We start from the raw sequence: 26,505 nt of genomic DNA, 5'->3' as shown, positions 1-26,505 counted from the left end.
ATTTCAGAGGAGATAAACATGATGGTTTCTGCTTTATGTGAGAAAGTATTTTAGATTTAAAGTAATTGGGACATTTTTTTTATCTTCTGTTTTCTCTCCTATTTTTCCCTAGTAGCGGCAGATTGAGGCTGTGGTGAGGTTAAATTCCATGAATGATGGATTTACCTTACCTCTCACTGTAGAAAGCATAAGTTTTCCAAATGGAAATTATTGCATTCTTTGCCTATGACCTTTGCTGTGTGCAGCTATCTTCAGCATTGCTTATAGAAAGTATTGTGCTAATTTGGGAAATTGGAAATAGTTTGGAAGGATATGCCTCTAATACAAAGTAAACCAAAGACAATTAACCAAAATAGAGCCAATGTTTTTCTGCCTCATAATATTCTTTGAAAAGGAGGGGAAGATGAATAATACCCAGAAAAGAAAAATCCTGAGATTTGTTTCCATAATTACTTGGAATTTAATTTTTAATGGATCAGTTAATGGTGTTAGGAAATTCAGTGAATTCTGTACAGATTTTCAAAGATGTGAATGTACAATATATACTTAAGGAGCGTTCTTTTAAGCCCTCTCAGTCATACTAAGGAGGGAATGAAAATTACTCAGTTGATCTACCACTTTTAAATATTCTGTTTTGCTCATTTGAATCATTGGAGGATATTATCTTTAAAACTTAAAAAATAAAGATAATGTCTGTAATAAACCACTAATATTCTTAGTATATATCATTTGTAATCTTTATATGTGAGAATTGCATCTTGAAAGATGATAGTTACTAATTTTTTCCCTCTGAATGTTAGCTACAGAAGTGAAGATTCCGAAACCAAGAGGCAGACCCAAAATGGTAAAACAGCCTTGTCCTTCAGAGAGTGACATGTGAGTTTATTTTTAATGTATAGTTAGTTACACTGAATGAGGTATTTGACTTTAAATAAGTATAAATGTCTTTGTATTTATATCAGTTTTATAGGATATTTGCTGTTACTATTTTGTATTTCTAAAAATTATAGGGAAAAACTATTGAAAAGTTTTTTGTTGTACAGAAAATAAAAATTGATGGGGAATCAAGAAAAATATGAGGGGCACCTGGATGGCTCAAGTCAATTAAATGTCTGCCTCTTAATTTCAGCTCAGATCTTGATCTCAGGGTCCTGAATTCAGGCTCCCCATTGAGCTCCATGCTGGGCCTGGTACCTACTTTACAAAAAATCTGATGGGATCATCATTTTGTTAATCTAAGACGTCTTCTTGGTATATCAGGATATAAAGATACTTAGATAATACAGGGTAAAATGTGCAATAGAGAAATTGGGCAGGGTATATGTTTAAGGAAGGTTTAGACAAAGTATTTTTGAAGCAATTTCCACAAATCTTTTCTAGATCCTTCAAAATAACTTAAAAAAAAATACTACTAAGGGGGAGGGGCTCCTGGGTGGTGCAGTCCCTTAAGCATCTGACTTTTGGTTCCCGCTTAGGTCGTGATCTTGGGGTTGTGAGATCAGATCGAGTCTACCGTCTGGCTCTGCTATGAGCAAGGAGTCAGCTTAAGACTCTCTCTCTCTCTCCCCCCACCGCTACTCCCTGCCCCCCCCCAGGCATGCTCTTTCAAATAAATCTTTAAAAAAAAAAAAATACTAAGGGGCACCTGGCTGACTCAGTTGGTAGAGCGTGTGACTCTTGATCTCAGGGTTGTGAGTTCAAGCCCCACGTTGGACGTAGAGATTACTTAAAAATAAAAAATTACTAAATTATTTTTGTAATGTGAATTTAAAATTTTAAAGTTTGGTATAGCTACTTAATCAAAATAATGTGGGTTTTTTTGCCACCTTTTCCACAGATGGATATTGTGGGTTTTATTTTATTTATTAACATATAATGTATTATTTGTTTCAGGGGTACAGGTCCATGGTTCATTAGTCTTTTTTTTTTTTTTTTTTTAAGATTTTTTTTTTTTTTTTTTTAATTTATTTGACAGAGCGCACAAGTAGGCAGAGCGGCAGGCAGAGGGAGAGGGAGAAGCAGGCTTCCCCCGGAGCAGGGAGCCCAATGTGGGGCTCCATCTCAGGACCCCGGGATCACAACCTGAGCCGAAGGCAGACACTTAACGACTGAGCCACCCAGGCGCCCCTGTGATTCATCAGTCTTACACAATTCACAGCGCTCACCGTAGCACATACCCTCCCCAGTGTCCATCATCCAGCCACCCATCCCTCCCACCCCCCCACCACTCCAGCAACCCTCAGTTTGTTTCCTGAGATTAAGAGTCTCTTATGGTTTGTCTCCCTCTCTGGTTTCTTGTTTCATTTTTCCCTCCCTTCCCCTATGATCCTCTGTCTTGTTTCTCAGAATCCTCATATCAGTGAGATCATATGATACTTGTCTTTCTCTGACTTATTTTGCTTAGCATAATACTCTCTAGTTCTATCCACATCATTGCAACACAGATGGGTATTGTTTATGTGGCTTTTCTGGGTAGAAACTTCACCAGGAAGGAGAGAATGTATATTTAGACAAAGGGCAAAACTCTTTTTAGCTATTGTGTTTAAAGATTTTATAGAGAAGGCTCAAGCAAGTAGGTCATTTAAGAGGGGATTTACAGTGTTTTGAATGAAACATTTTTATAGGAGATTTTTTTTTTTTTTTAAGATTTTATTTATTTATTCATGAGAGACAGAGAGAGAGAAGCAGAGGGAGAAGCAGGCTCCCAAAGAGCAGGGAGCCCGATGCGGGACTCGATCCCAGGACCCTGGGATCATGACCTGAGCCGAAGGCAGACGCCTAACCATCTGAGCCACCCAGGCGCCCCATTTTTATAGGAGATTTTAGTTACAGAACACTGAAGCATTGGTACTTTTCAACTTTAAGAGTTTTACTTTACTGCCAAGCTAGCTTTTAAAGTATTCTCAAATATAGTGGCACAGAATTACAACATGGTTTTAACTACTGTAGTGAAATTAAGAAATTAGGTACATGCAGGTGAGGGTGTTTTGTTTTGTTTTGTTTTTTGACATACCAAATAGGGGTGCCTGGGTGGCTCAGTTGCTTAAGCCTCTGCCTTTGGCTTAGATCATCCCAGGATCTAGTCCCACATCGTGCTCCCTACTCAGCAGGGAGTCTGTTTCTCCCTCTCCCTCTGCTCCTCCCCCCCGCCCCCCCCCCCGTGCATTCTCGTGTGCGTGCTCGCTCTCTCCTTCTCTCTCAAATAAATAAAAATTTTTAAAAGGATTTTTAAAAAACTAAAAAAAAAAAAAAAAAAAAACCACCACAAATAGCTCTCACTCATTCCCTGCCTAATCTAATCGTGGCATCAGGCATAAAGTCTAGGATTTAATGATTGCTATAAGGCCCTGGTTGGAGACTTAGGAACTGAAAACACCAGTTATCTGCTCCCCTCCTCTCCCCTTTATCACACACCTAGGTCTAGGATAGGGATCCAGAAGAACTAAATGCTCCTATTTGGAAAGGGGAATATTAAAAGCCATACAGCAGTCATTGTTCCCTAAGAAATCTAGAATTCTGGAAAATATTGTGAGATCTCCCTATTTCATGTATAAGGAAGTTTCCCTTGATTAGGCCCAGTTTGTCTTGCTCTAAACCATTTCTCTTCATGGCTTTTAGCCAATCTTGTGACAGTTGTCTACTTTTCAGTATCCTCCTTAGTTGTATCTGAAAAGGTCAGTGGAAAATATCCTCATCAGCTGGGTGGTATTGTGTCTGGTTTCAGGCTATAGGGTGTTGGGGACCCAGGGTTCCTTTTTTAATCTCCATTAATTTCTCCTGATGGAGGCTGTTACTTTCGGTAATAATACCTTATGGCCTGTGGGTTTTAGTCAACTTCATGCCCAGTGGTCTTTTCATAGGATTTTCTCAGACTTGCTTTTTTAAATTTATTTTTCCCCCACCGCCACCCCCAGACATGCTTATCTTATTATATACTTAATTTACACTCCCTTTAGTTTACAGGTTTTCCTGAGAACGCTTTGGTCCTCTTCCCTAGAAACTGTTCATCTGAAGGACCAAGGTAGCCCAATTTGACTTACTAAAGAAAGGCTGGCAGTTTACACCTTTGATGGATCTTTGACCCCAGTCTTTTTCTGAATTTGAAAATTTTTTACAAGGTGGAGGGGACTTTCAACACTGAAATGCATGGAATTTTTAGGTTCTCCTTTTGTCATTTTGCTCTTTTTTAAACTTGTTTCTTTCTTGAAGTGCCCTATTTATCCTGCTAACAACCTACTCAAGATGCTAGCATTCTATCTTGAAGCCTTTTCACCCAAAGCCACTGAATTTTCTTTCACATTATCGCAGGTGACCGTGTTACCCATTGTATAAAAATATATTAGGATTTTCCATTTCTCAGCCCCAAAGTCAGTGTCACATGTTTAAAGTTTTTACATAAATGTCTGTATCCATGTTATATATAGGTTCGGCACCAGCCATGGCTATCCTCAGCCATGTACCTGAGCACAAACTCTGGAGTACAGAGCTAAACTATAGAAGCCCTTCTGAAAGTTCTGTTCTCCACCTTGAGAACAGGATGTGTTAGTGATAGCTTTTTTGCAGTGAGTCCTGAAATGACAAGATAGTGGAATAGAGCCCAGAAAAGCTGAAACCATCTCATAATCTGCATGTAAAACAAGAAATATTTGATACAAGCCACTGAGATATTTGGAGTTGTATTTGCATTAGTTGTTGCTTATGTTAACATATTTTTAACTGTTTACTAATAGTTTCCTACCGTGCCTTCACCTGTTAAAAAGGGAAATTGTCACTATGGAGAAGTCTGTTTTTCATGAAGGACCACTGGGAAAATACTTGTTTGTAGCAAGCCATGATAGTTAAGGCTGTGGCAGTCTGCTTTGGTATTGTTCAAAAGCCTTTGAAATACTAATCCCATCTCTTATGACCTTATGGTACACTTCTTAATCTATGTTTAATAATTTTTAAAAAGCTGCATGGTATTCCACTGTATGTACAATTCTTAACATCTGTCTCAGGTATGGATACATCCTTTTAAAAACACTGTCATCTATTCTGTACATGTGCAGATATACTGGTTAGAATACATTGCTGGAAGCAAATTTGCTAGTTCAGGGGTATTTGGATTTTTAATATCTGCTTCCATTGAGGGGATATTTTGGGCGAGGAATTGGTCAGTATCTCTTAAGAGCCATGGAAATGCTTTCTGTATTTGACTTGGTATTCTCATATCCATGAAATTATCAAAATACTCACATTTGTGAAAATATTGAAGAAAGTTAAAATGATTTTACATGCATGCCTTTTCTATCGATTAGAAATTAACGAGGAAACCCATGTGACATTTGAAAATAAGCATAGCCAATGATGGTTATGTGACAAGGAAATTTCTAAAGAGATTAAAGAATCAATTTTTTTCTCTTCCAATTTAATAATCTCTTAAAGGTTCAAGGAAGCAGTTGTCTGGTAGGTGGTCACTGGATTTGGAACCGTGATACTGGGCTAATTATTTGACCTTTCACACCATCATTTTCTCCTTCGTCGAATGGAATGGGTTGGACTAATGATCTGAAGTCTCTTCCACCTCTCAGATCCATTGATATAATTGTATAGTCTTCGAAAATCTCAGTGAAATTACTAGATTAGTAAAAAGATTAATTTTTTAAACAGCTTGTCCAAGCTTCAAGTTGTATTTTTTTTATGGGATGGCTTTAGTTGAATGTATATACCATGAAAGTAATTATATGGTCAGCAATGGCATCATTTGGTTCTCCTAGAGCCTGTCATCGTACCATAAATACTTGTATTTATTTCTGCTGTACTAGTTCCCATAAAGATCATCCAGTAGTAACATTAGGCTTACTGAGCAATTTTGGTAGTTTTGACTTAGTGATGTCTGTAATTCCATTGGTGATGGGAATGCTTAGTGCTAGTGAATTCAGCACTGTTACGTATTATGCTTAATTACCATATATTTTATCATTATATGCATAAGTTTGGGAGCCTTTTACCTTGCAAAGTATTTCTTTGAATTCTAAAGTGATCCTATTTGATCATAAGCAGTTCACTTCTGCAATTGTATTTTTCCCAATCTGTGTACTTTTTAAACATGTTATTCTTACAATTATGTAGAATATAAGATCCAGGTGTCTCACCCATCTTCTGTATTGCTGTATCCCCACAGTGAAGAATTACCTTGGGACGTAAGATCATATTAGGTAATTTTTTCAGCAAATACAGAACATTACAAAAAGCTAGGAAAACAAAGGGAAAAAATCACTTTTTTATTACCTTAATGCCACTGTAATTTTTGTATTTTCTAATTTATATGAAAAGGATGTTCTTTTTTCCTTTTATGATTGGATGGTAAAGACATTTCGTTATATTTTACTAGAAGATACATTAAATTTGTCTTTAAGTAAAAATTTATTGCTTCCTGTTATCTGGTTAGGAGAGTATGGTTAAAAGACAGCTAATAATGATTCCCAAAAAAACTACTTTACATTGCTGTATTCTCTAAAATAGGGTAACTGAAGAAGACAAAAGTAAGAAAAAGGGGCAAGAAGAAAAACAACCTAAAAAGCAGCTTAAAAAGGATGAAGACGGCCAGAAGGAAGAAGATAAACCAAGAAAAGAGCCAGACAAAAAGGAAGGGAAGAAAGAAGTTGAATCCAAAAGAAAAAATTTAGTTAAAACAGGGGTCACATCAACCTCTGATTCTGAAGAGGAAGGAGATGATCAAGAAAGTGAAAAGGTACAGTGTTTATCAAGTAAAATATTTGTTCTATTTTTAGTTGCCTATGTAGTTCTTATTTTTTACCTAGTAAGCTTTCAGTATCTCATAGTATGAGTGTGATTAAAAGTAAAACTGAATTTCTCTACCTTTGTAAGCTTGAACTAGCTGTTTTTTTATTGGACATTCTAAATCTGTCACCTTTTCACAATTATAATGTGGAAATCAAATGTTATATAATAAACTTCCAATAACCCACTTATCTAGAAAAGTAGAAATTAAGCCAAATGGACTGTGACCAGTGAAAACAGATATAAAAGAGATGCATTTATACATTTTTATTATTTACTACAATGAAATTCTTAGCATTCTTCAGGCCTATTTTAGTGTACATTTATCAGTGGTATTTTATTTGAATGCCACAGTTGTTTAGGAATTTGATTAAAGCTATACATCTTTTTACATAGAGAAACACAAGTATAGTGTATAGCCTTGGAGATCTACAGACCCAGGTCATGTATCTTTGTTTTTCTTATTTCTTAATACTTTCTTTAGAAGCCAAAATTTTTAATTGGATAGCTTGAGCAATGTACTTGTCAGTAACAGGTACTCGTCAGTAAACAAACAGGTCAGAACCATAATATGGAGAACCACAGTACAGCTGGCAAATAGCCTGACATACTTTTTTTTTTTTTTTTTAAGATTTTATTTATTTGCGAGAGAGAGAATGAGAGACAGAGAGCATGAGAGGGAGGAGGGTCAGAGGGAGAAGCAGACTCCCCGCCAAGCAGGGAGCCCGATGCGGGACTCGATCCCGGGACTCCAGGATCATGACCTGAGCCGAAGGCAGTCGCTTAACCGACTGAGCCACCCAGGCGCCCAGCCTGACATACTTTTATTCCCCGAGTCATCAAGGGCAAGTTCAGACAGCAACATGTATAATTCTGAGATTTTTTAAGTATTAGTTGCTTTTTTTCCTCCCAAGATTGTAATCCTAGAAGCACTTGTCCCTGACTTGATAGTTAACTAAATTCATCCTAATTCTCAAAACAGAAGAGAAAAGGTGGAAGGAACTTTCAAAATCCTCATAGAAGGAATATGCTGAAAGGCCAGCATGAGAAAGAAGCAGCAGATAGAAAACGCAAGCAAGAGGAACAGATGGAAACTGAGCAGTAAGTATTTTTTTATTCTAAATTTTGATTTCCTTTTTAAACTAGCATGAAATTTTTAAATGACAGAATCTCATTTTCCGGACCATATGAAGCCTTTTAGAGAAGTGACTTTTCCCAGGTGTTAGAAAAAAAATCTTCATTATATGATGATAATCATGTTTTAGGCTTCATTCTTTGCTGAGTAAGAGGATGAAATTCACTGAGGTAATCACTCTGAATTATTTTTAATTTAAACTGAAAGTGCAGATAGGATTTAACTGTTAGTGGCTTTGCTGAAAATGTCCTCATCCTCTACTATTCACTTGTTAAGTATTAAATACAGAAGAGTGGTGATAATATGTTGGTGGAGAATTAAATATCCTTATTTGTCACATACCACCAGCAGGCCACTCCCAAAAGACCAGCAAAAATAATAGCAGCACAGTTGTAACCCCAAGAAGGCCAGTAAATCTAAAGGCTGACGGGGTTTGCATTAAGTGTGTGTAATATAAATCAAGTTCAAAGTTGATTTAAGTTTTGATACCTGGAGACAGTATATACAGACCATGGGGAATTTCTTTCCCCTTCAGTTTTATTCTATAAAGTAGTTTTATTAGAAGGAAAACGCACTGGCGATAATTACACTTCATGTGCTTATTACATTTGTTTTCCTAGTTATCTCGAGACTGTCACTTCCGAATTCTTTCTTTGAAAAGTGTTTTGTGAAGCATCTTGCATTATTCTGACTAAACTTGGTGGTGGTGTTTTTTTTTTTGTTAATGGAGGTGATTTTAAACACATGCTGTAGGTCACTAAGACAAACTTAATGATAAGTAGTGAATTCGTTAAGTAATTTTGTACTTTTTCTTTATAAAATACATTTGTAAGCCAAAAGTCTCTCTACAAGTATAGCATTTGACTATTCTGCTTTCTTAGTTGTTTGGAGGAGGATTATATAAGCAGTTTCATCTGCTTGAGGGGAGTAATTTAAAAATTGATCTAAAGCTCAAAAATGTTACTCCCTCTATTCTGTTAGACTTTTGACCATTTCTGTAAATTAAAGTTATTTTTTGTTACCTATCCTTTCCTATCCTTTCACTGAAAAGTTGTTGGACTGTTTGTTGCTTTTAACTTTATTGTGCTCCCCAAATTAGGATATAAAATTAGTCATTGCTTAGTAAATCTAGCCCCAACCCTTCTTCAGTATCTCAAAGTTACCTTTGTGTTTCAGTTTCTTTTTGAATGTCCTCCGAATGTAACTTTCTCAAATTCTAATATTTGTGTTTTCTTTCCTTCTCCTGTTATTACAAAACTTTGTACTTGGACAGTTTTGCTCTGTAAAGCATTTCAGATGCAGCTTGTGTGAAATGCATTATGCAAAATAAAGTTTATTGTATTGTATTCCCAGCCAAACAACATGTAATCTACAGTAATAAAAAATATATCTCATTTTGGGCTCAAAGCATTAATCCAGTTACTGAAAAGAGAATACAAGTGGAGCAAACAAGAGATGAAGATCTTGAGACAGACTCATTGGACTGAATTTCCCCCTCCCCCCCCTTGATGGAAGAATGTTGCAGATTCTAAATTGAGGACTTCATTAATGGCATTATTACTGTGTTATGATTGTTAAAAAAAAAAAAAAAAATTCCTGTAAGGTACACACTACATACCAAGGTCGGCCATCATTCCTGTTAAAGTTTTTTTTTACCAAGCTTAAGATGAAGCTTTGTGTTTGAAAGTTAGAAGATGGTGGTTGTACATTATTTCATTTAGAAAATATAAAAATTCATTTTGTTTTGAAGCTAGGTGTTAAACTGGAATAGCTCTTATACCCCAGAGAATGGGGCAGTTGTGCCCTTCCCTTGACATTCCTTTGTTGTTTAATTCTTTAGACTCTTAATAATTGTTTTTTTTAATCTTGAGAGATTAAACAGTAGACTTGTTAAGAAAACAAAAATGAAACTGTAACCAAAATTTTAAAATAAAGTTTTTTTAAAAAAAAACAACCTGATTTTTAGATATTGTTTTGTTCTTGTCTATTTCAATTGGTTTATAATAGGGCCCGAACTCAAAGCCAAGGTACTAGAAATTAAGAACTCATTTTTAAATGGTTATTTTTGTGATTTGCAGTAAAATGCTACCTTTTCTTTTGTGAAATGGTATGTAAATGTCAGTGAATGTCATTTAAGTTTGATATATTAGCCAAAAAAAGCCATTTTAATACAATAGTATCATCTTTGAACAGTCTGTTTAACCTAGAAACTTAACCCCTCCAATTATCTACCCTTTTGGAGATGTGGGAAAAATTAGTGTTTTTGACACGCTACTTCTAAAAATAATTGTGATGTAGAACTCATGAAATGTTTATAGGCATTCTCTTTCCCACTGTGGTCTGCTTGTCCACTGACCCTGAAATTGGGTCTTTAACACTTTGTACTGTTGGAAAAAAATTTCACCATGACAAGTGTTAAAATTATTTGTGATGCCACTGAAAAGTTAGATTTTAGCATGTTAATTTTTACATGTGTTTTAGTAATTAATACTAATGCTGTGGCATCCCAGAGTTCTATGAATTATAGTCAATTCCTTATGACCTAGGCTATTGATTTTCTATCTTAAAAAAATTTTTAGCTTTTACCTAAGGGATTGTGGGCATTTGGTAATCAGTCACAAAGTTCCAATGTTTTGAAATATTTGTGTTAACATTTGATAGGCAGAATAAAGATGAAGGAAAGAAGCCAGAAGTTAAGAAAGTGGAGAAGAAGCGAGGTTAGTTATTTCACTTTCTAAGATGTTTAAATTAATAGGAAATTATATCCTTAATTTTTCATGTATAGGTTTTAAAATCAGTCATTTTATGTTCTTAAATCCTACAAAAGTGCTTTTTCAAATCCCTGATGAATTCTGTATACATTATATTTTGATTAGGTGCATTTGCTAAGGACTCAGGCTAGTTTTATTGCTCATTATCTAATGGTCACATTTTTGTAACATTGCCAAAAGCTAGATATTTTCCCATTTTTGACAAATCTCATGGTTTCAGATAAGAGTTTCTATTTCTGGTCACATGTGTAAGTAAGGTAAAACAGCTGTTTAAGGATTGGAATAGAGGGGTTTATTAACTGGATACAGACTGCTTATTTTAGAAACTTATGTAGCTAGATGGTGATTTTTTTCTTCAAATGATGAATGTTGTTTTCCTAAATACTTAAAATGGCAAATAACTTCTTGGTGAACTAGGCAGATTATGAAGAACATTTTTAAAAATTCAAATCTTGTCATTGTGCTTTGCCTATTAGATTTATATAGAAATACTGGTTTTGGAAAAATTATTTACTGTGTTTTAAATTTTAATTTATAGAAACATCAATGGATTCTCGACTTCAAAGGATACATGCTGAAATTAAAAATTCACTCAAAATTGATAATCTTGTAAGTCTTTATAAATACCTCATTTAAAAATATAGTACTCCTTTTATAGCTTCATATTTTTTCTCATGTTTTATAAGTATGTGTAAATTTAAGAAAAATGCGACTACTACTGGTTCTTTTGTACTGCCTTGTTTTGAGATTTTAAAAGTAAACTTTAGGACTAGATCATATAGGGTGTGGTGATTAACAGCTATGAAATTACTGTCTTGTCATGAAGGATGTGAACAGATGTATTGAGGCCTTGGATGAACTTGCTTCACTTCAGGTCACAATGCAGCAAGCTCAGAAGCACACAGAAATGATTACAACACTGAAAAAAGTAAGTGATCCAGAGTCGTGCAGAGTGTGAAAATTTCCTCATCAACAGTTCATTGAGAAGTACCATTTTACAAATCAGTGAAGAAAACAATTGTGAGTGTCTATTTTGTTTTCTCAGATACGGCGATTCAAAGTTAGCCAGGTTATCATGGAAAAGTCTACAATGCTGTATAACAAGTTTAAGAATATGTTTTTGGTTGGTGAAGGAGATTCTGTGATCACACAAGTGCTGAATAAATCTCTTGCCGAACAAAGACAGCATGAGGAAGCAAATAAAACCAAAGATCAAGGGAAGAAAGGGCCAAACAAAAAGCTAGAAAAGGAACAAACAGGTATGTGATGATAAGTTGTTTGCTGGGACTGCTTTTAAAAAATGGCTTTGATGTATAATTTCATTAATACCTTATCTAAGGTTTCATAAAGCACTTAGAAAAACAGAAGCTAAGGTTGAGCATTTCTGTTTAAATCAGTTATAATCAAGCTTAAATTAGCAGTTGCTGTTCTCTTTTCACTTAAAGTAGGAATAATTTCTGACAATAGTAGACAAGAAAGGAACTTCCCGTGTTCCCATCACTCAGCTCCTGCATTTATCAGTAAATGATCGTTGCTCTTTTTTACCCTTACCAGGTTTCTCTGTGAAGCAAATTCCAGATACGCTATTTCAACCACAAATATGTTAGGATGTATCTGTGATGGATTCTTAAATAGAACATAGTGTCATTCATTATCGGCTCCCCCAATTCCAATTTATCAAATGTCTTTAGGAGTTGGAGATTTTATTTATTAGGGAATGATGATCTAGGTCTCCTTAGAGATTTCTTAGAAATAGGATTTACAGGGATGCCCTCCTTATTTACTTAGGTAGGACACAAAATCGTGTTAAGAATCGTACTTTTGACACCTCGTTGTAAAATACCAAGGAAAGATATAAAAATGTGCATCATAGTAAAATTTTATAAGAAAGGGAATGACCAGATTAAAAGGGCCCCCCCACCCCCGCTTTTGGCGCCTGGGTGGCTTGGTTGAATGTCCAACTGTTGATTTCGGCTCAGGTCATGATCTCAAGATTGTGAGATGGAGCACGGTGTCTACTTGAGATCCTCTCTTCTCCTTTGGCCCCCCCCCCCCCGCTTGTACACACATACTGTCTAAAATAAATGAAATCTTTAAAAAGCCCCCCTTTCTTGTACCCATATATAGTAACCCTGCTATTTAGTGTGCCTCAGCTACCCAAAAGATTACAGTGTAATTTCAAATAAGGTGTATTAAGTATTAGAAACTTTAGGGCCAGGTTTTATTTTTTATTTTGGCTCTTTAGAGGACATCTTAAAGTACTAGAAGCTCTAACAGTTTTTCCATTGGAACCTTTTTAAAGGTTCAAAGACTCTAAATGGAGGCTCCGATGCTCAAGACAGTAATCAACCACAACATAATGGAGACAGCAGTGAAGAAAGCAAAGACAACCACGAGGCCAGCAGTAAGAAAAAGTGAGGACGTGTTTTAATGGGTCATGTATATTTTTAATTTTTAAGTCACATTGCTGTTCCAAGGTTATTTATATAGGATTGTATTTTGATCACTCAATTCCTGAACTCAGGAAGCAAGATACAAATCAAAACGGCAAAAAGCAAAAAACTTTATAATTTACATTTAACTTGCCTGTACTCAAAGGGAATAGAGCTAGATAGTAGGAATCCAGTTTAAAGTAACTATTCATCTTTGGACTTCTTTCACTGATAACAGCTTTAATAGTGATATCATTCATACTTTCTTGCATTGTGACTGGGTAATACAAAAATAAGATCTAGAATCACAGGCTGTTTTGTATATAGCCTCTAAATAACTAGTTATTGGACTGTAGTTATCCTAGTCTTGGTTTGTTCTGCACGTTTGAAGGACTTGGAATCAAGCATCCCTTCTAATTCTGAAATTCAGGGAAATCTTATCTGTGTCTATGTCATCGACCCTCTCCTTATTAAGGTTTGTAATATGTTGGTATCACAGATATAACCTTTTCATGTTTTTTATTTAAAGCTGGAAATGATGGAAAGGGCCTGAGCCATGATGCTTCCCTGAGTTAATTTGCTTGATCTGAATATTACTTTAGGAAGAAGATACAACACGGAAAATTAAATTTTGAACAAAAAGTCAAGATTTTTTAAAATAACTTGATGATCATCAAATTATTTTAAAAATAAAAACAATGCACGGATTTAATGTGTTCTCTGACCCCCATGAAGGAGAAAAGCCCCTAATCCCACTTGACACACCTTTCTTTCCTTCCTTTAGGCCATCCAGTGAAGAGAGAGAGCCTGAAATATCTCTGAAGGATTCTACACTAGATAATTAGGTTGACATACCTGGAATATAAAGAACATTTGAAGAGTTTGTAATGGTTTTCATTTGAAATATTTAGACTGCTGAAAGTTTTAAATTTTTATAAGCATAGGTTTTGATGTTGAAAACTTGTTTTGAGGGAGAAAAATCCCTTTATATTTGTTTAAAAGTCATTAAACATTATTGCTAATTGTACTTGTGCAGTATTAACAGCTACACTATTCAGTAAATGTGAGGGAAAACCCATTTAGGAAATGTTAAACTGCTTTTCCAGACATTTGGTTGTAGCATAATTTCAATTAGTGTGTGTATGTTAATGTGTAATAGTAGAAAAAAGTTACATTTTTAAAACTGCTACTTGTATAAACCTTTCCTCTTTTCCCAAATACTGTGGGTTTTGTGCATAGTTTTTACAAACCTTGGATTTACCAGACTGTCTTTTCACTGTTTGTGGGTTTTGTAGAAGTTACGCATTTTTATGGTAGATAAAATGTTACTTCTATACAAGTACTCACTCCTTTTATCAAAAGTTAATTTTAATTTCACAGTCTACATTGTGCTACATCATCCTGCTGCTTTGTAACAAACAATTTGTGGTCTGTTTGCCTTTTGTATGACAACTAGAGATATCCAACTGACAATTCTACAAGGTACAAAACTCATGCTAACTTTTGAAGGTAACTTAGTTTTATGGCTGGGAAGTCAGTGAGGTCACGTGACTTCTACAGCAAGGAGAAGGGGGTATGTTTAGGAATGAATCTGGCTTTAGGGTTCAGCCATCTGAGATCCTTTACAGGCACTAATAGCTGAAACTAAAAAATGATAAAAGTTTATTTTTGAGAACTGTCTCACGTTTCTGAATTTTTAAAAAGTCACACTCATTAAGGAAGTCACTAAGTATTTTTTTAATTGGGAAAAAAAATTCCATGATTCTTATGCAGTAAATAGTAGAAGTAAATGCTATATAAGAAAAACTAACCTATTTGAAAACATGGCTCTATCAGAAGGGGATTCTTAGAGATCCTCCATGTGACAGAATTGTAAGTAGAAAATATATGTTGCTCCGAGGCAGTTAAAGTAAAGGAGTACTTTGGTAGTCTGTATATTCATATATATGGACTAAATCAGGGTAAACCAAGGTTAACAAAATTTAAGGGTAACTTAACAGATAGCATTTTTAAGATATTTTGATTATTAGGTCAGTTGGTGGTTTCAGTAGCTAAAAGACTTCTCATGTTTTGAAAATATGAATACGGAGAAGAGGCTTAATACCAGTGTTTGCATGTGACATGCATTGTATGTTCTGACCTCTCAGATAATGGTTTTCATCTATAAATGAATAGTTTGAATTATTTCAGTAATTGGAGTTTTGCTTTTTGAGAGGTCTTACAATGGAACTGGGACCTACTGTTTTGAGGGAACTATTGATACTACATTTTATCTGGTCCTTAATACAATTTAAATTTGGACAGACTTAATCTAGTTAAGCCATAAGTGTCAACATTGTAAACTTGTTTTGATTAAAGGATTTTTCTATCAAACTCTACTAGTAAATTAATTATTTGCTATTTACAAAAGTGGTTTTGGAATTCTGGATTTGCTTCCAAGGGAGTAATTTCTTGGTTAGCTTGGTATTACAGAGATTGTGTTGTCTGGGGAGATAGATAGGGTAACTAAATATAGTAAGCTAAAAATGTTTGTTATTTTATTCTATAACCCAGCAACACAGCAATATAGTTTACTAGGAAACCACAGAATATTCAACTTCAGGAGATACATATAGCAGCATTCTGATAATTTATGTATGTTTTTTTTGGGCTGGCCTTGCTCAAAACAGTTGATTAATACAGTGTGAAAATATAACTGCCCTTCCATTTTCTGTTGGGTCATAAGCTGATTCACAGGTGACTACCACTCTCCGAACTCTTAAGTCATAAATACTAAACTTTCAGGAGCATTTGCTCCATTTTAATTGCGTATTTGATCAAAACTCCACTGCTGAACAAGTCACTAAGATAATTTAAACGAAATAGCAAAAGAGAAGATATTTTCTTCTCTTTGCGGGGGGCATGTATAAACCACCTATTTTGTGCTATTTAAACCTACTGGCCAACATTTAAGAGTAAGCTATGGACGGCCCTGCAGAATGAATTGCTGGAAGCTTTCTCAGCTGCTCTGGAGATTGCAGAGGTGTCATCTGAACTGGAGAAACTGTATCAACAACTTGATGATCTTAATTAAACCTTCTATTACATGCTGCAGTTTCAAATAGGATGATCTTTTTTACCCAGTTTTTGCTGATACACTGTATGTACTGACACACACTTACCTGATTGAAGATGTCCGGTCAGGAGGAGGTCTGCCCACTAATCCTATATAAAAGCAAAGGCTTACAAGGCTCTGTGAGGGCTTCACTAACAAACACCTTATTTTGTCCCATTGGTCAGAGAAAGGATGATCTATTGGAAATAGCAAACCCATAATTACAAACCTTAAGAAATGAAGTTGCTATATAGGTAGAAATGTTTTCGTATTTGTGCTATGGAATTCTCTAACCTTAGAGATAATAAAGACATTATGATTTGATTAGGAGAAGGTAAAATTATCCTTACCAGGATACCAAAGGCTGAAAAAGATATCTAAAGAAACAGGTATTGCTTTTCTAAATAGTGCTTTTTGTGCATGTTCATCCATTATTATATCAAAATCTCATTTCTAACTACAGAGGATGCTGATTTATAAGTTCATTACCATATTTGCTTTTCTTCATTAGTAAAATGACATATATAATTTAGGTCATGTTTAATATCAAAATTTATAGCTATAAAATACTTAATTCAAGACCTCTTTTAGGCCTGTTTTAAACTTGGAAGGTCTTTTGACCTGAATTTGGTGGGACACCTGTATAACTGATAAACATGGGCAAAATTTCTGGGAGTGGCTAGGTTGGTCAGTCTTCCTCTAGATTTCACAAGAGGAACTGATAACACAAAGGCTCAAATGTCTTTGTGTTAACTTTGCTGGAAAAGTTACCCTCAAGAACCAGAAGGATGAGATTCTTAATAAATGATAAAATAAGGGACGCCTGGGTGGCTCAGTCGGTTAAGCGTCTGCCTTTGGCTTAGATCATGATCCCAGGGCCCTGAGATCAAGTCCCGCATCGGGCTCCTTGCTCAGCGGGCTCCTCGCTCAGCGGGGAGCTTGTGCTTCTCCCTGTTCCTGCCGTTCCCCCTGCTTGTGCGTGCTGACAAATCAAATCTTTAAATTAAAAAAAAAAAAAATTTCACTAGCAGTAATGTTTTAATTGACAGTCTTCTTTGTCCACTAAAATGAATTGATCACATGTGGACTAATGCTTTTGTTAGGACAGTACAGTGCATGTTTTGGAATTTGCTGTTTTGAGAATATGAAATGAAAATGAATCAAAGTAAACACCTAAACATATTACACTATATATTAACTAAGTAGAATTTAAGTAATTTGGAGAGAAAAAAAGAACAGACCCTTGCATACTAATGCAAGACCTACAAGGAATACAGTTTAAAAATAAAGGAAGCGGGGTGCCTGGGTGGCTCCGTCAGTTGAGTGTCCAACTCTTGATTTGGGCTCAGGTCATGATCTCAGGGTCATGGGATTGCATTCTGTGTTGGAATCAGAGTCTGCTTGGGATTCTCTCCCTCTGCCCTTCTCCCCACACGCTCACTCGCTCTCTCGCTCTCTCGCTCTCTAAAAAAAAAAAAAATCTTTTAAAAAGCAGAAATACATTTTTACCTGTAGAACTTACAGGAATTGGGTAAACGTGGTTTTCTAGCAGAATTTTTAATCTGTTCAATTTAGCATCATTGGAAACATGAAAGTAGAAATTTAGACAGTAACATAAGCCAGCCAGGGGAGACACCTCTTCTTTTTACTGATCCTCTGGTGTATTTATTGAATCAGTGAATGAGACCATCACTACACATACCAGAAACAGGTGCTTGTCCTCAGCACACCAATCAACTTAACTGGATATGTCATCTAAGTCCATAAAACATTTCACTGCCAATCTTTTAAACATACAGGCTTAAAGGCTTCATCAGTTTTTGATTTGTATGGTAAATCTCTGTTCTTAGCCATCCAGGGAATGTGGAACTCAGTTGAATTTAAATAAATAACCTAGGAGAGAGAAAGTGGAATTTAAATAATGACACATTTAAAAGGAACTATTTTACAGCATTCTTAAAGTCTTAAAACTAAATTTTCCACCAAAAAAGATTTTGGTAAAACATTTCAATATAGATAGCTGTAATTTTCTGTGATGATCTAGACCTTGGAATTCATCTAAGGTGTCCTTTTGCCCAGAATGAGAAGTGAATAAACTACGGGTTGTCAGGGTGAGGGAGCTGGAGGAATGGAAGAGTTGGGCCAGAAAAACTCTTGTTTTTGCATATAGAATACTGGGTATTATTGTGCAAGAATGAGTGAACCAGAGCTAGCAATCCACACGATCTTGACTTCCCATGTCCCAGTGGTCATATTACATAAAATCTGTTATTTATTTTTTCAAGATTTTATTTTTAAGTAATCTCTACACCCAGTGTGGGACTCAAACTTAAAACCCTGAGATCAATAGTTGCATCCTCTACCAACTGAGCCAGCCAAGTGCCCCAAATCTATTTTCTTAATCATAATATTAAACTGAAAAAGTTCTCATCAAGAAATGAAGCTTCAATTTAAACATTACTTTTGTGAAGGTATGAGTATATACTGAAGATCTTTTTACAATTCATTATTCATGCAGTGAGTCTCATTAAAATGATTAGTATGCTTGCTAGTTTCTACCAAAAACAAAACCTAGGGGCACCTGGGTGGCTCAGTCGTTAAGCGTCTGCCTTCGGCTCAGGTCATGATCCCAGGGTCCTGGGATCGAGCCCCACGTCGGGCTCCCTGCTCTGCGGGAAGCCTGCTTCTCCCTCTCCCACTCCCCCTGCTTGTGTTCCTGCTCTCACTATGTCTCTCTGTCAAATAAATAAATAAAATCTTAAAAAAAAACCCCAAAACCTAGTATTACAAAAGAGCCCACCGTGGGATCAGATTACAGAATAGCTATTCTTAATACTGTATTTGTTAAATCTACTTTTATTCTTCTCCCTCATTTTTATCACAGATATTTAAATAAGGATCTTTACCTTGGAAGCCTCATGGTACAAGGTATAGCTCTCACATTCTTCAAGGAATTTTCAAAATACTTCCACCACTTGATGTATGATTAACTGAATTTTTCTAACTATAGATTAGCAAAAAGTACTCTGGACACAGAATGATTAGACAAGCCACAGACTGGCTAAAAACCAGAATACTTGAATCTGACAGGATTTGTATTCAAAAAAATATAAAGTACTCCTACAACTTAGTATGATAAACACACTTAAAAATGGGCAAATACACTAAATAAAAACCCTATTTTGAAATAAATACTAAAAGATTTCTAAACACAAGTTACTTTATAAGAAAACCTGTGATTTAAAAAAAAAAGAAAACCTGTGATGTGAACTTTTGCAGGGGTGTGGGTAACTAGCTGATTATTTCAGGTGGATCCTGTTCCTCAGTGGCATGTTCTGGAAATAAAGTAACCATCCAAGAGGACAGTTACTTCACAAAGTACATTTTTTGTTATTATTAGTTAAAGGTTCCAGGATCAACATAAGGATAAGCAAGGAATTCTCCTAGTTTGTTGCCTTCTGAATCATAGTGGAGCATCCGAAAGCAAACATCACAAAAGAAACATGGGTCCTCTGGTGCAAAACTGTCATTGTTTGTCACCCATCTGTAATTAAAAAAAAGATGTACATCATTACAATCAACTTTCTCAAGCTTTAATGTGTTATGACCTGTAGTAATGTGTAAACATAACATTCCCACTATTGTCTTACCATCCTATCTTAATATACCATAATCCTTTATAGAATTTTGTGTGTGTATATAGATAGATACAGACATATCACTACCAATACTCTGCAGGGCAAAAGGGCAACTAACAGAAACCCTGCAGAATGCTGTTTCTCTGAAAGACTTCTTAAAGGTAAGTAGAGAAAAATGTAAATCCATACGTGAAAGCATTCTGCACTTTTGATATGACTTACCTATCCTCTAAGTAACTGTTAAAATGTAATAGGCCATCTTGAAAAACCATAATATTATTAGATGCTACAGACCTGATGAACTTTTGTGTAACTTATCTTTTTAACTGGTAAATTAGTCCTGGCTAATTTGAAAACTCCAGGTGTTTTATCTAGAATTCAGGATAAAATGTTATAGAGCGTATACAAATGGGAATATGGGCAACAATCAACTGATACTTTTGTTTTTTGGCCTGAGATGTTACTGGTTTCGGGAAGATCAAAGACTGGTTTTCAGTCTATTTGAATCTGCATCTCATGGTCTATTTTAACATTCCCTGATTTCCAGTTTGATAACTGATTTATCATGTTTTCCTACTTACCATTTAGAAAAGCCTATTGGGGGGGCGGGGAGAACGCCCCCCCTCAAAATCTGATAAACAATTATTCTCTTTTCCTTTGAATTTTTTGACTCTGATCCACAGTTAAACTGTGTGAAGTATCACATAAAGTAAAAAATTTTATGGAACCATATTTTGACCTCATTATACATATATTGAATGCTGTGTTATTTTTACATGGAGGAGCCGTGGATGAAGCTGATTTTGTAAAGCTGCAGAGAAAAAGATGACATGGCTCCCTGATGACACTAAGTATTTATTGACTCATCCAAAGTCTGACCCAGTTCTGGACTTCCACTATATAGAATTCATTTCCTTACTGTTTAAATGTAACCTACTTTGCAGCACTTAACTACTAGATAAAACCATTTCTATTATTTATACCCCCAAAGTTTAAGTTCTCAGATTCAAATCAAAATAGGAAACACTGAAATACCAAAAATCGAAAGTATTTCACTATTGAAAACCAGTAATTCTTGAAGAAAGAAATACGTATCACTTACCTGGCTGTGTACATTTTACAAACAAAACATTTTCTGGTCCACAGCCAATGCTTCTTGATAAGAAGGGGATAAAGTGTCCTATCCAAGCAGTCATCACAATGTGCAAGCCTTTTGTACATGAGACGTAAACGAAGATATTAAAATGCAAATTGTTAAAAAATGCAAATTGTGGTCTGTAAAGAAATATATCTGTACCTCAACATTAAGAACATAGTAGGTATATTTTTCAATTTTTTTCTTATGAAAGACTTAGGTATAAAATCACTTGTTACACTAGGTCTGACCTGTGTTCTACAAAAACACTCTCCTAAAGATCATTTGGGATTAAACAATGTTTTCTTTCCTATGAAACTTCCCAAAGCATTTTATGGTAATGTGTTCTGTGACTCTCTAAGAGGGAGATCTGCATACAGCAGATCTTGAATGTATTCCATCAGAGAGTCCTTGCTTTACTCAACACTTAATACCTTCTTATGAAACATAGTTTGAGCAACTATTTTATCTATTTGGTTATGTGTCATGTGGCTCTTGTTTACCATCCTCTTTATTAAAATCTAAATCGTACTCCTGGTATAATGTGAACTGATAGAGGATTCCAGTTTTAGGTGTCAGAATTCGTAAATTGTAAATGGAAGTCAGTCTCTACTATGCGACTGATCAGCTGACTGGGTGTGAGTAAATTCCTTAACCATGCTGGACCTTAGATTCTTCATCCAAAAAATGAAGGGACTACACCAGAGTGTTCTAAAGGTCCATGACCATTTTAAAATTTGATTCTTACTTTTTGTCCTTTAGTAAGAAAGGGTAGCAATAACTTCGTTATCAGAAAATGATTAATAAAACTTGTAAGCTTACCAACTATTACTAGTTTTTTTTAAAGATTTTATTTATTTATTTGACAGAGAGATAGTGAGAGCAGGAACACAAGCAGGGGGAGTGGGAGAGGGAGAAGCAGGCTTCCCGCGGAGCAGGGAGCCCGATGCGGGGCTTGATCCCAGGACCCTGGAATCCCGACCTGAGCTGAAGGCAGACGCTTAACGACTGAGCCACCCAGGCACCCCAACTTACCAACTATCAGACTATGGAATGGCACTGAATGATTAAGTCCACCTAGAAGATAAAAATGACTTGTAGTCTAAGGGTGCCTGGGTGGCTCAGTGGATTCAGCGTCTGCCTTCGGCTCAGGTCGTGATCCCAGGGTCCTGGGATCAAGCCCTGCTGAGCAGGGAGCCTGCTTCTCCCTCTGCCTCTGCCCCTCCCCCCTGCTCATGTGCCCGCTCTCTCTCTCTCAAATAAGTAAAATCTTTTGTAAAAAATGACTTGTAGTCCAAATTACATTTAAAAATTCTTTAAAGGGCGCCCGCCTGATTCAGGCAGTAGAGCATGTGACTCTTGGTCTTGGGGGTTGTGGGTTCAAGCCCCACACTGGGTGTAGGGACTGCTTAAAAATAAAATCTTTTAAAAACTGAAACTAAAAAATCTTTTTAAAAAGCTAAAACTAAAAATTCCTTAGGAACATCCCACGCTGCAAATGTCTAATAAGCGTCGTTTTCCCACGTTGCCTTGAGTTTAAGGACTGACACTGCAGTATGGTAAGAAATGTTAAACTAAAATCAGAGGAAAGTGGTTTGTCTTCCATCTTATGCTAATTCTCAGGCACGTTCCCCTCAGGGAAAGAGCAGGCAGAATAGCTTATATAAAATTATCAAAGAAATATATCTAATTTTAAGTCCTACAAAACAGGTTTATGAGCTCTCCTGACCCCCTGGCCCTTTGCTTCAGCAAATCTTCCCTAAGGGCCACTGTTTCGCGTACTTAACTGTTTTTTTTAAATTTACCTCCTCAAGGGGCGCCTGGGTGGCTCAGTTGGTTAAGCGACTGCCTTCGGCTCAGGTCATGATCCTGGAGTCCCGGGATCGAGTCCCGCATCGGGCTCCCTGCTCAGCAGGGAGTCTGCTTCTCCCTCTGAACCTCCCCCCTCTCATGTGCTCTCTCTCTCTCAAATAAATAAATAAAATCTTTAAATAAATAAATAAATAAATAAAATAAATTTACCTCCTCAACATCTGTCTACAGAACCAAAATAACTTTGATTAAATATTTAATGTTTACATGATGCCAAATTAGTATTACTACTTACACCTGAACTCCACAACTGACTGCAGATTCCTTTTACTGTGTAACACACGGTTTTCTAGCTACGAGCCAGAGGCTGCCAGCTAACGACTTCTCTCAGGTTCGCATCTGCTTAGGTTGCAGCGTGTACCTGTTGCTAATTTAGTTCTGTACTTCCCGACAGAATGAGAAGCATGCTCTCCGAGTGTTTATGCACCAGCGGGACGCCTGGCAGCAGTTCTAGACATCTTCCTGAGTTCTCTGCTGTGCTCCCGTCTCGAGACAAATCGCCTTAGATGGCCATCATGCTGGGATTTCCCTTTATCAGCATTCTCTCTTCTGCTTTGCAGTCATGGTTTTTTTTCTTTTCTTTTTAAGATTTTACTTATTTGTCAGAGAAAGAGAGCACAAGCAGGGACAGCAGTTGGCAGAGGGAGAAGCAGACTCCCTGTTAAGCAAGGAACCCGACTCAGGGCTCAATCCCAGGACCCTGGGATCATGACCTGAGCCAAAGGCAGACGCTTAACTGACTGAGCCACCCAGGCGCCCCTGCATTCCTGTTTTTCTATTTCAAGGTTTCCTAAGCAGAAAGTGTGAAGTCCTTCCTCGGGAAACCTCCTGAGAATAAGTGCATGCCAGGCAGAATTTTGGAGACTGGTCACTAAGATCCAAGAAAAGTGGAGGCAGGGACTTTCCGAAGGCATCAGTTCCTACTACTGGTATAATAAAAAGCCTGGGTGTATCACTACTCCATAAAAAAAAAAAAAACAAACACATAAAAATGGTCTCTCGGAATTAAAGCAGGGATGGAATAGGGCTTATTCCTATATATTGATCCTTCACAAATTGAGATTTCCTAAATAAGGAAGAGCCTTACGAGAAAGACACCCAAGCTATACAAAATTATGACAAAATCTCATTTAAACTAGTCCTTCTCACTTTATACTTGATGAAAGCATTAAGACTTCACATTTGTCAAATACTAGAATGACCCTTCTCTTCCCCCAGTTCCCTTTGATCTCCTTAAAATTCTGGCAGAGACAAGAAACCTAAATACATAGTTGCAAACTGGCTAAGCAAAGGCATGATAGGTTATACAAAGTGATCTCCAAAGCGGATGGCTACTGCCTGCCTGATCTACAAATGGAGACATTTACAGATTTTTAACCCTCTAATAAAGTATTTCTATCATAGATACTCCCCCAAATAAAGACAGAATATAAACGGATTGCGAGTTGGTCAGTCCATGGAGAGCAAACATGATTTTGCCGCTCCCAAGCCAAGCTGCAGGCATTCCAAGAGGAATACTTTTATTCCTCTAATTGAAAACAAAACCAAACTGCCTGTGCTTTTATACTGTGAAATAAAGAAAAGGAAAACAGAACAAATACCATGTTCTGAGTGCTGCCACTTACCTTATGTCAGTAATGACAACAACGTGCTCACAGTCTCCCTGGTGACAATATAAGTAAGGAAAACCCAGTTTAATATACAGGTCGTTGAAGGTGAAATCTTCCATTTTAGCGGTCTGAAATTTTCCATAGCCTCTGTCATGGGACTCTGACCATTCAATGATAGTTCTGAAGGGGGGGAAAAGACAAGGGCAGTTCGTTATGCCACAAAAACCTAAAAATGACAGAAAACGGTTTGTGACTGCAAGTATCACTCAATGTAACTGGACAGTTGCCACCTTGAGGAGACAATCTTAGTGGCTGACACAGGTAGAAACTAAGAACTCTGAATGTGTCTTTATCCATTATTCTCTAATGGATAAAGTGTGGTTCTGGAAGTCAAGGTGATCTTTGTGATTAAATGTCATTTGCCCTTTTAAACTCCTATTCTCTCATAAATGACCAGTATTCCAAAGGCTACATGATGTGTTTTATCACTTCAGACTGAATGGAAAATGTAGAACAATGACATTCGCCTCATTCTGTTCTGGAAAAGTTATTTTTTTCCCCCAAATTATTAATGTTAACATGTAATAGGATTAAATTAGTTAATATTTAAAATATTTCTTAGTTTCAACTTCTAATATGGTAAATACTGATAGCTAAAGCCCACATAATCATAAAGTCCTTTAGACTCCTCAATTATAGTATAAAGGAATGCGGAAAGCAGCAAGTTTGAGAACTGCTACATTAGAATACAGATACAAATGGCTAAAATGAAAGAGAATGTATATAAACACCCAGAAACGATATACATATATATTCGAGTTGCTAAGACACTGATAGTAAAAGTATGGGCTAATTAACATGACTATGAGCTATAGATTTTTCATGTTATATACTTAACCATATATTTAACATACTCATCTAGGGCAAACAACAGTATATACTGGACAAGCAGAAAAAAACAGTAAGATTAATTTACTGCTATCACCTAAATATGAAAGAGACTAATAACGTGTTTAAGTGGGATTTAAAGTTTCTTAGATGTATCTATGGCTCAATACAAGATCTGCTAGAATTTTTTTTTTTTTTAAAGTAGGCTCCACACCCAACATGGGGCTCAAGCTCACGACCCCCGAGATCAAGAGTTGCTACGGACTGAGCCAGCCAAGTGCCCCAAGATTTGCTGGAATTTCTAAGACAGTAGATAACACAAAGATTTTGAAATAGTCTGTAGATCTTTGATAGGAAAATTTTCTTTCTGAAGTAAAAATTTTGATTAACTTAATAATACCTAGGCCAACCAGATGAAATAACTGAATATACTTTAAAAACTGATATTTCTGACCCCAAAACAAACAAAACAATTCCTTAGCAAAGACCCTTAACAGACCAGTAATAGGATTTGTGGGGATCTCACTATTTCAAGAACTAGAAACAGGAAAAACTGAGAAGATTTTTGAAAACTGTACCTGCTCAAATCTCTGCACTCGGGGTATCTTTTATCATTGTAAAATGTCCCTTCAAAATAAAAGAAGGCTGATTTGTACAGGTCCTATAAGGAAATAGATGGCATTGAAAGAGAGTCTTCTATTAATAATTAGGAAAGTGCTACCAATTCAAAATCTATAGGTCATAAAACCACACTAATATGCTTTACAGTAACTTTATGGAACCTCACAAAATATGCTCAGCTCATTAATTTGTTTACTATTTAATGAGAACCTCCTATGTGACAAGTTTTATGCTATTTACCAGGGATGAAAGTGTAAACATCTGATCCTTGCTGCCATTTTCAATGTTATCCTATTGCTGTTTTAATCACTAGGTCTGATTTAAATTCGTGTATTCTGAGACTTGTGAAAGGAACCTAATTAGAAATGAAATAAACAATATTATTTTATTATATGAATACACAGCAGTGAGTTATTTTGGATACTAGAAGTAAAAACCAAAAGTCACATCTTTGATAGTTCCCCAGCGATAGGTGATTACAGAGTTATGTTTTTCTGTTATTTTTTAGTATTTTCAGCATACTTTT

At 36.1% G+C, this 26,505-nt stretch overlaps 2 protein-coding genes across 11 annotated transcripts in view; one reads left to right on the top strand and one right to left on the bottom strand.

Moving 5' to 3' along the window:
* Positions 1–15,494, top strand: part of PSIP1 (PC4 and SRSF1 interacting protein 1) — a 40,249-nt gene extending 24,755 nt beyond the window's left edge. For 2 of the 8 annotated variants that reach the window (XM_045882436.3, XM_045882434.3), the window contains 9 exons: positions 801–876; positions 6,505–6,733; positions 7,766–7,884; positions 10,580–10,635; positions 11,228–11,298; positions 11,516–11,617; positions 11,735–11,948; positions 12,992–13,103; positions 13,906–15,494. In XM_045882436.3, coding sequence (XP_045738392.1) covers positions 801–876; positions 6,505–6,733; positions 7,766–7,884; positions 10,580–10,635; positions 11,228–11,298; positions 11,516–11,617; positions 11,735–11,948; positions 12,992–13,103; positions 13,906–13,966 — 1,040 coding nt within the window. In that variant the 3' untranslated portion in view covers positions 13,967–15,494. Of the gene's footprint in view, positions 1–800; positions 877–6,504; positions 6,734–7,765; positions 7,885–9,191; positions 9,525–10,579; positions 10,636–11,227; positions 11,299–11,515; positions 11,618–11,734; positions 11,949–12,991; positions 13,104–13,905 lie in introns of those variants that run through there. The other 6 variants (XM_045882435.3, XR_010407789.1, XM_064579632.1 and 3 more) reach the window with 6 other exon arrangements.
* The window catches only part of SNAPC3 (small nuclear RNA activating complex polypeptide 3), a 52,556-nt gene continuing 34,644 nt past the window's right edge, over positions 8,594–26,505 (bottom strand). Inside the window, exons 6-11 of one of the 3 annotated variants that reach the window (XR_008506713.2) lie at positions 25,937–26,019; positions 24,486–24,650; positions 20,956–21,063; positions 19,122–19,759; positions 17,918–18,108; positions 8,594–17,679 (exon numbers count right to left, since the gene is read on the bottom strand). Coding sequence is in view for 1 of the 3 variants with exons in the window: in XM_054509225.2 (XP_054365200.1) it covers positions 19,612–19,759; positions 20,956–21,063; positions 24,486–24,650; positions 25,937–26,019 (504 nt within the window). In the remaining 2 variants the exon portion in view is untranslated. Of the gene's footprint in view, positions 17,680–17,756; positions 18,109–18,300; positions 19,760–20,955; positions 21,064–24,485; positions 24,651–25,936; positions 26,020–26,505 lie in introns of those variants that run through there. The other 2 variants (XR_008506712.2, XM_054509225.2) reach the window with 2 other exon arrangements.

Source organism: Mirounga angustirostris, unplaced genomic scaffold (genome assembly GCF_029215605.1).
Source record: "Mirounga angustirostris isolate CCGP_5_RB_7025 unplaced genomic scaffold, mMirAng1.0.hap1 SCAF_15, whole genome shotgun sequence".
Classification (NCBI taxonomy): domain Eukaryota; kingdom Metazoa; phylum Chordata; class Mammalia; order Carnivora; family Phocidae; genus Mirounga; species Mirounga angustirostris.
This window is presented reverse-complemented; position numbering and strand designations above follow the sequence as displayed.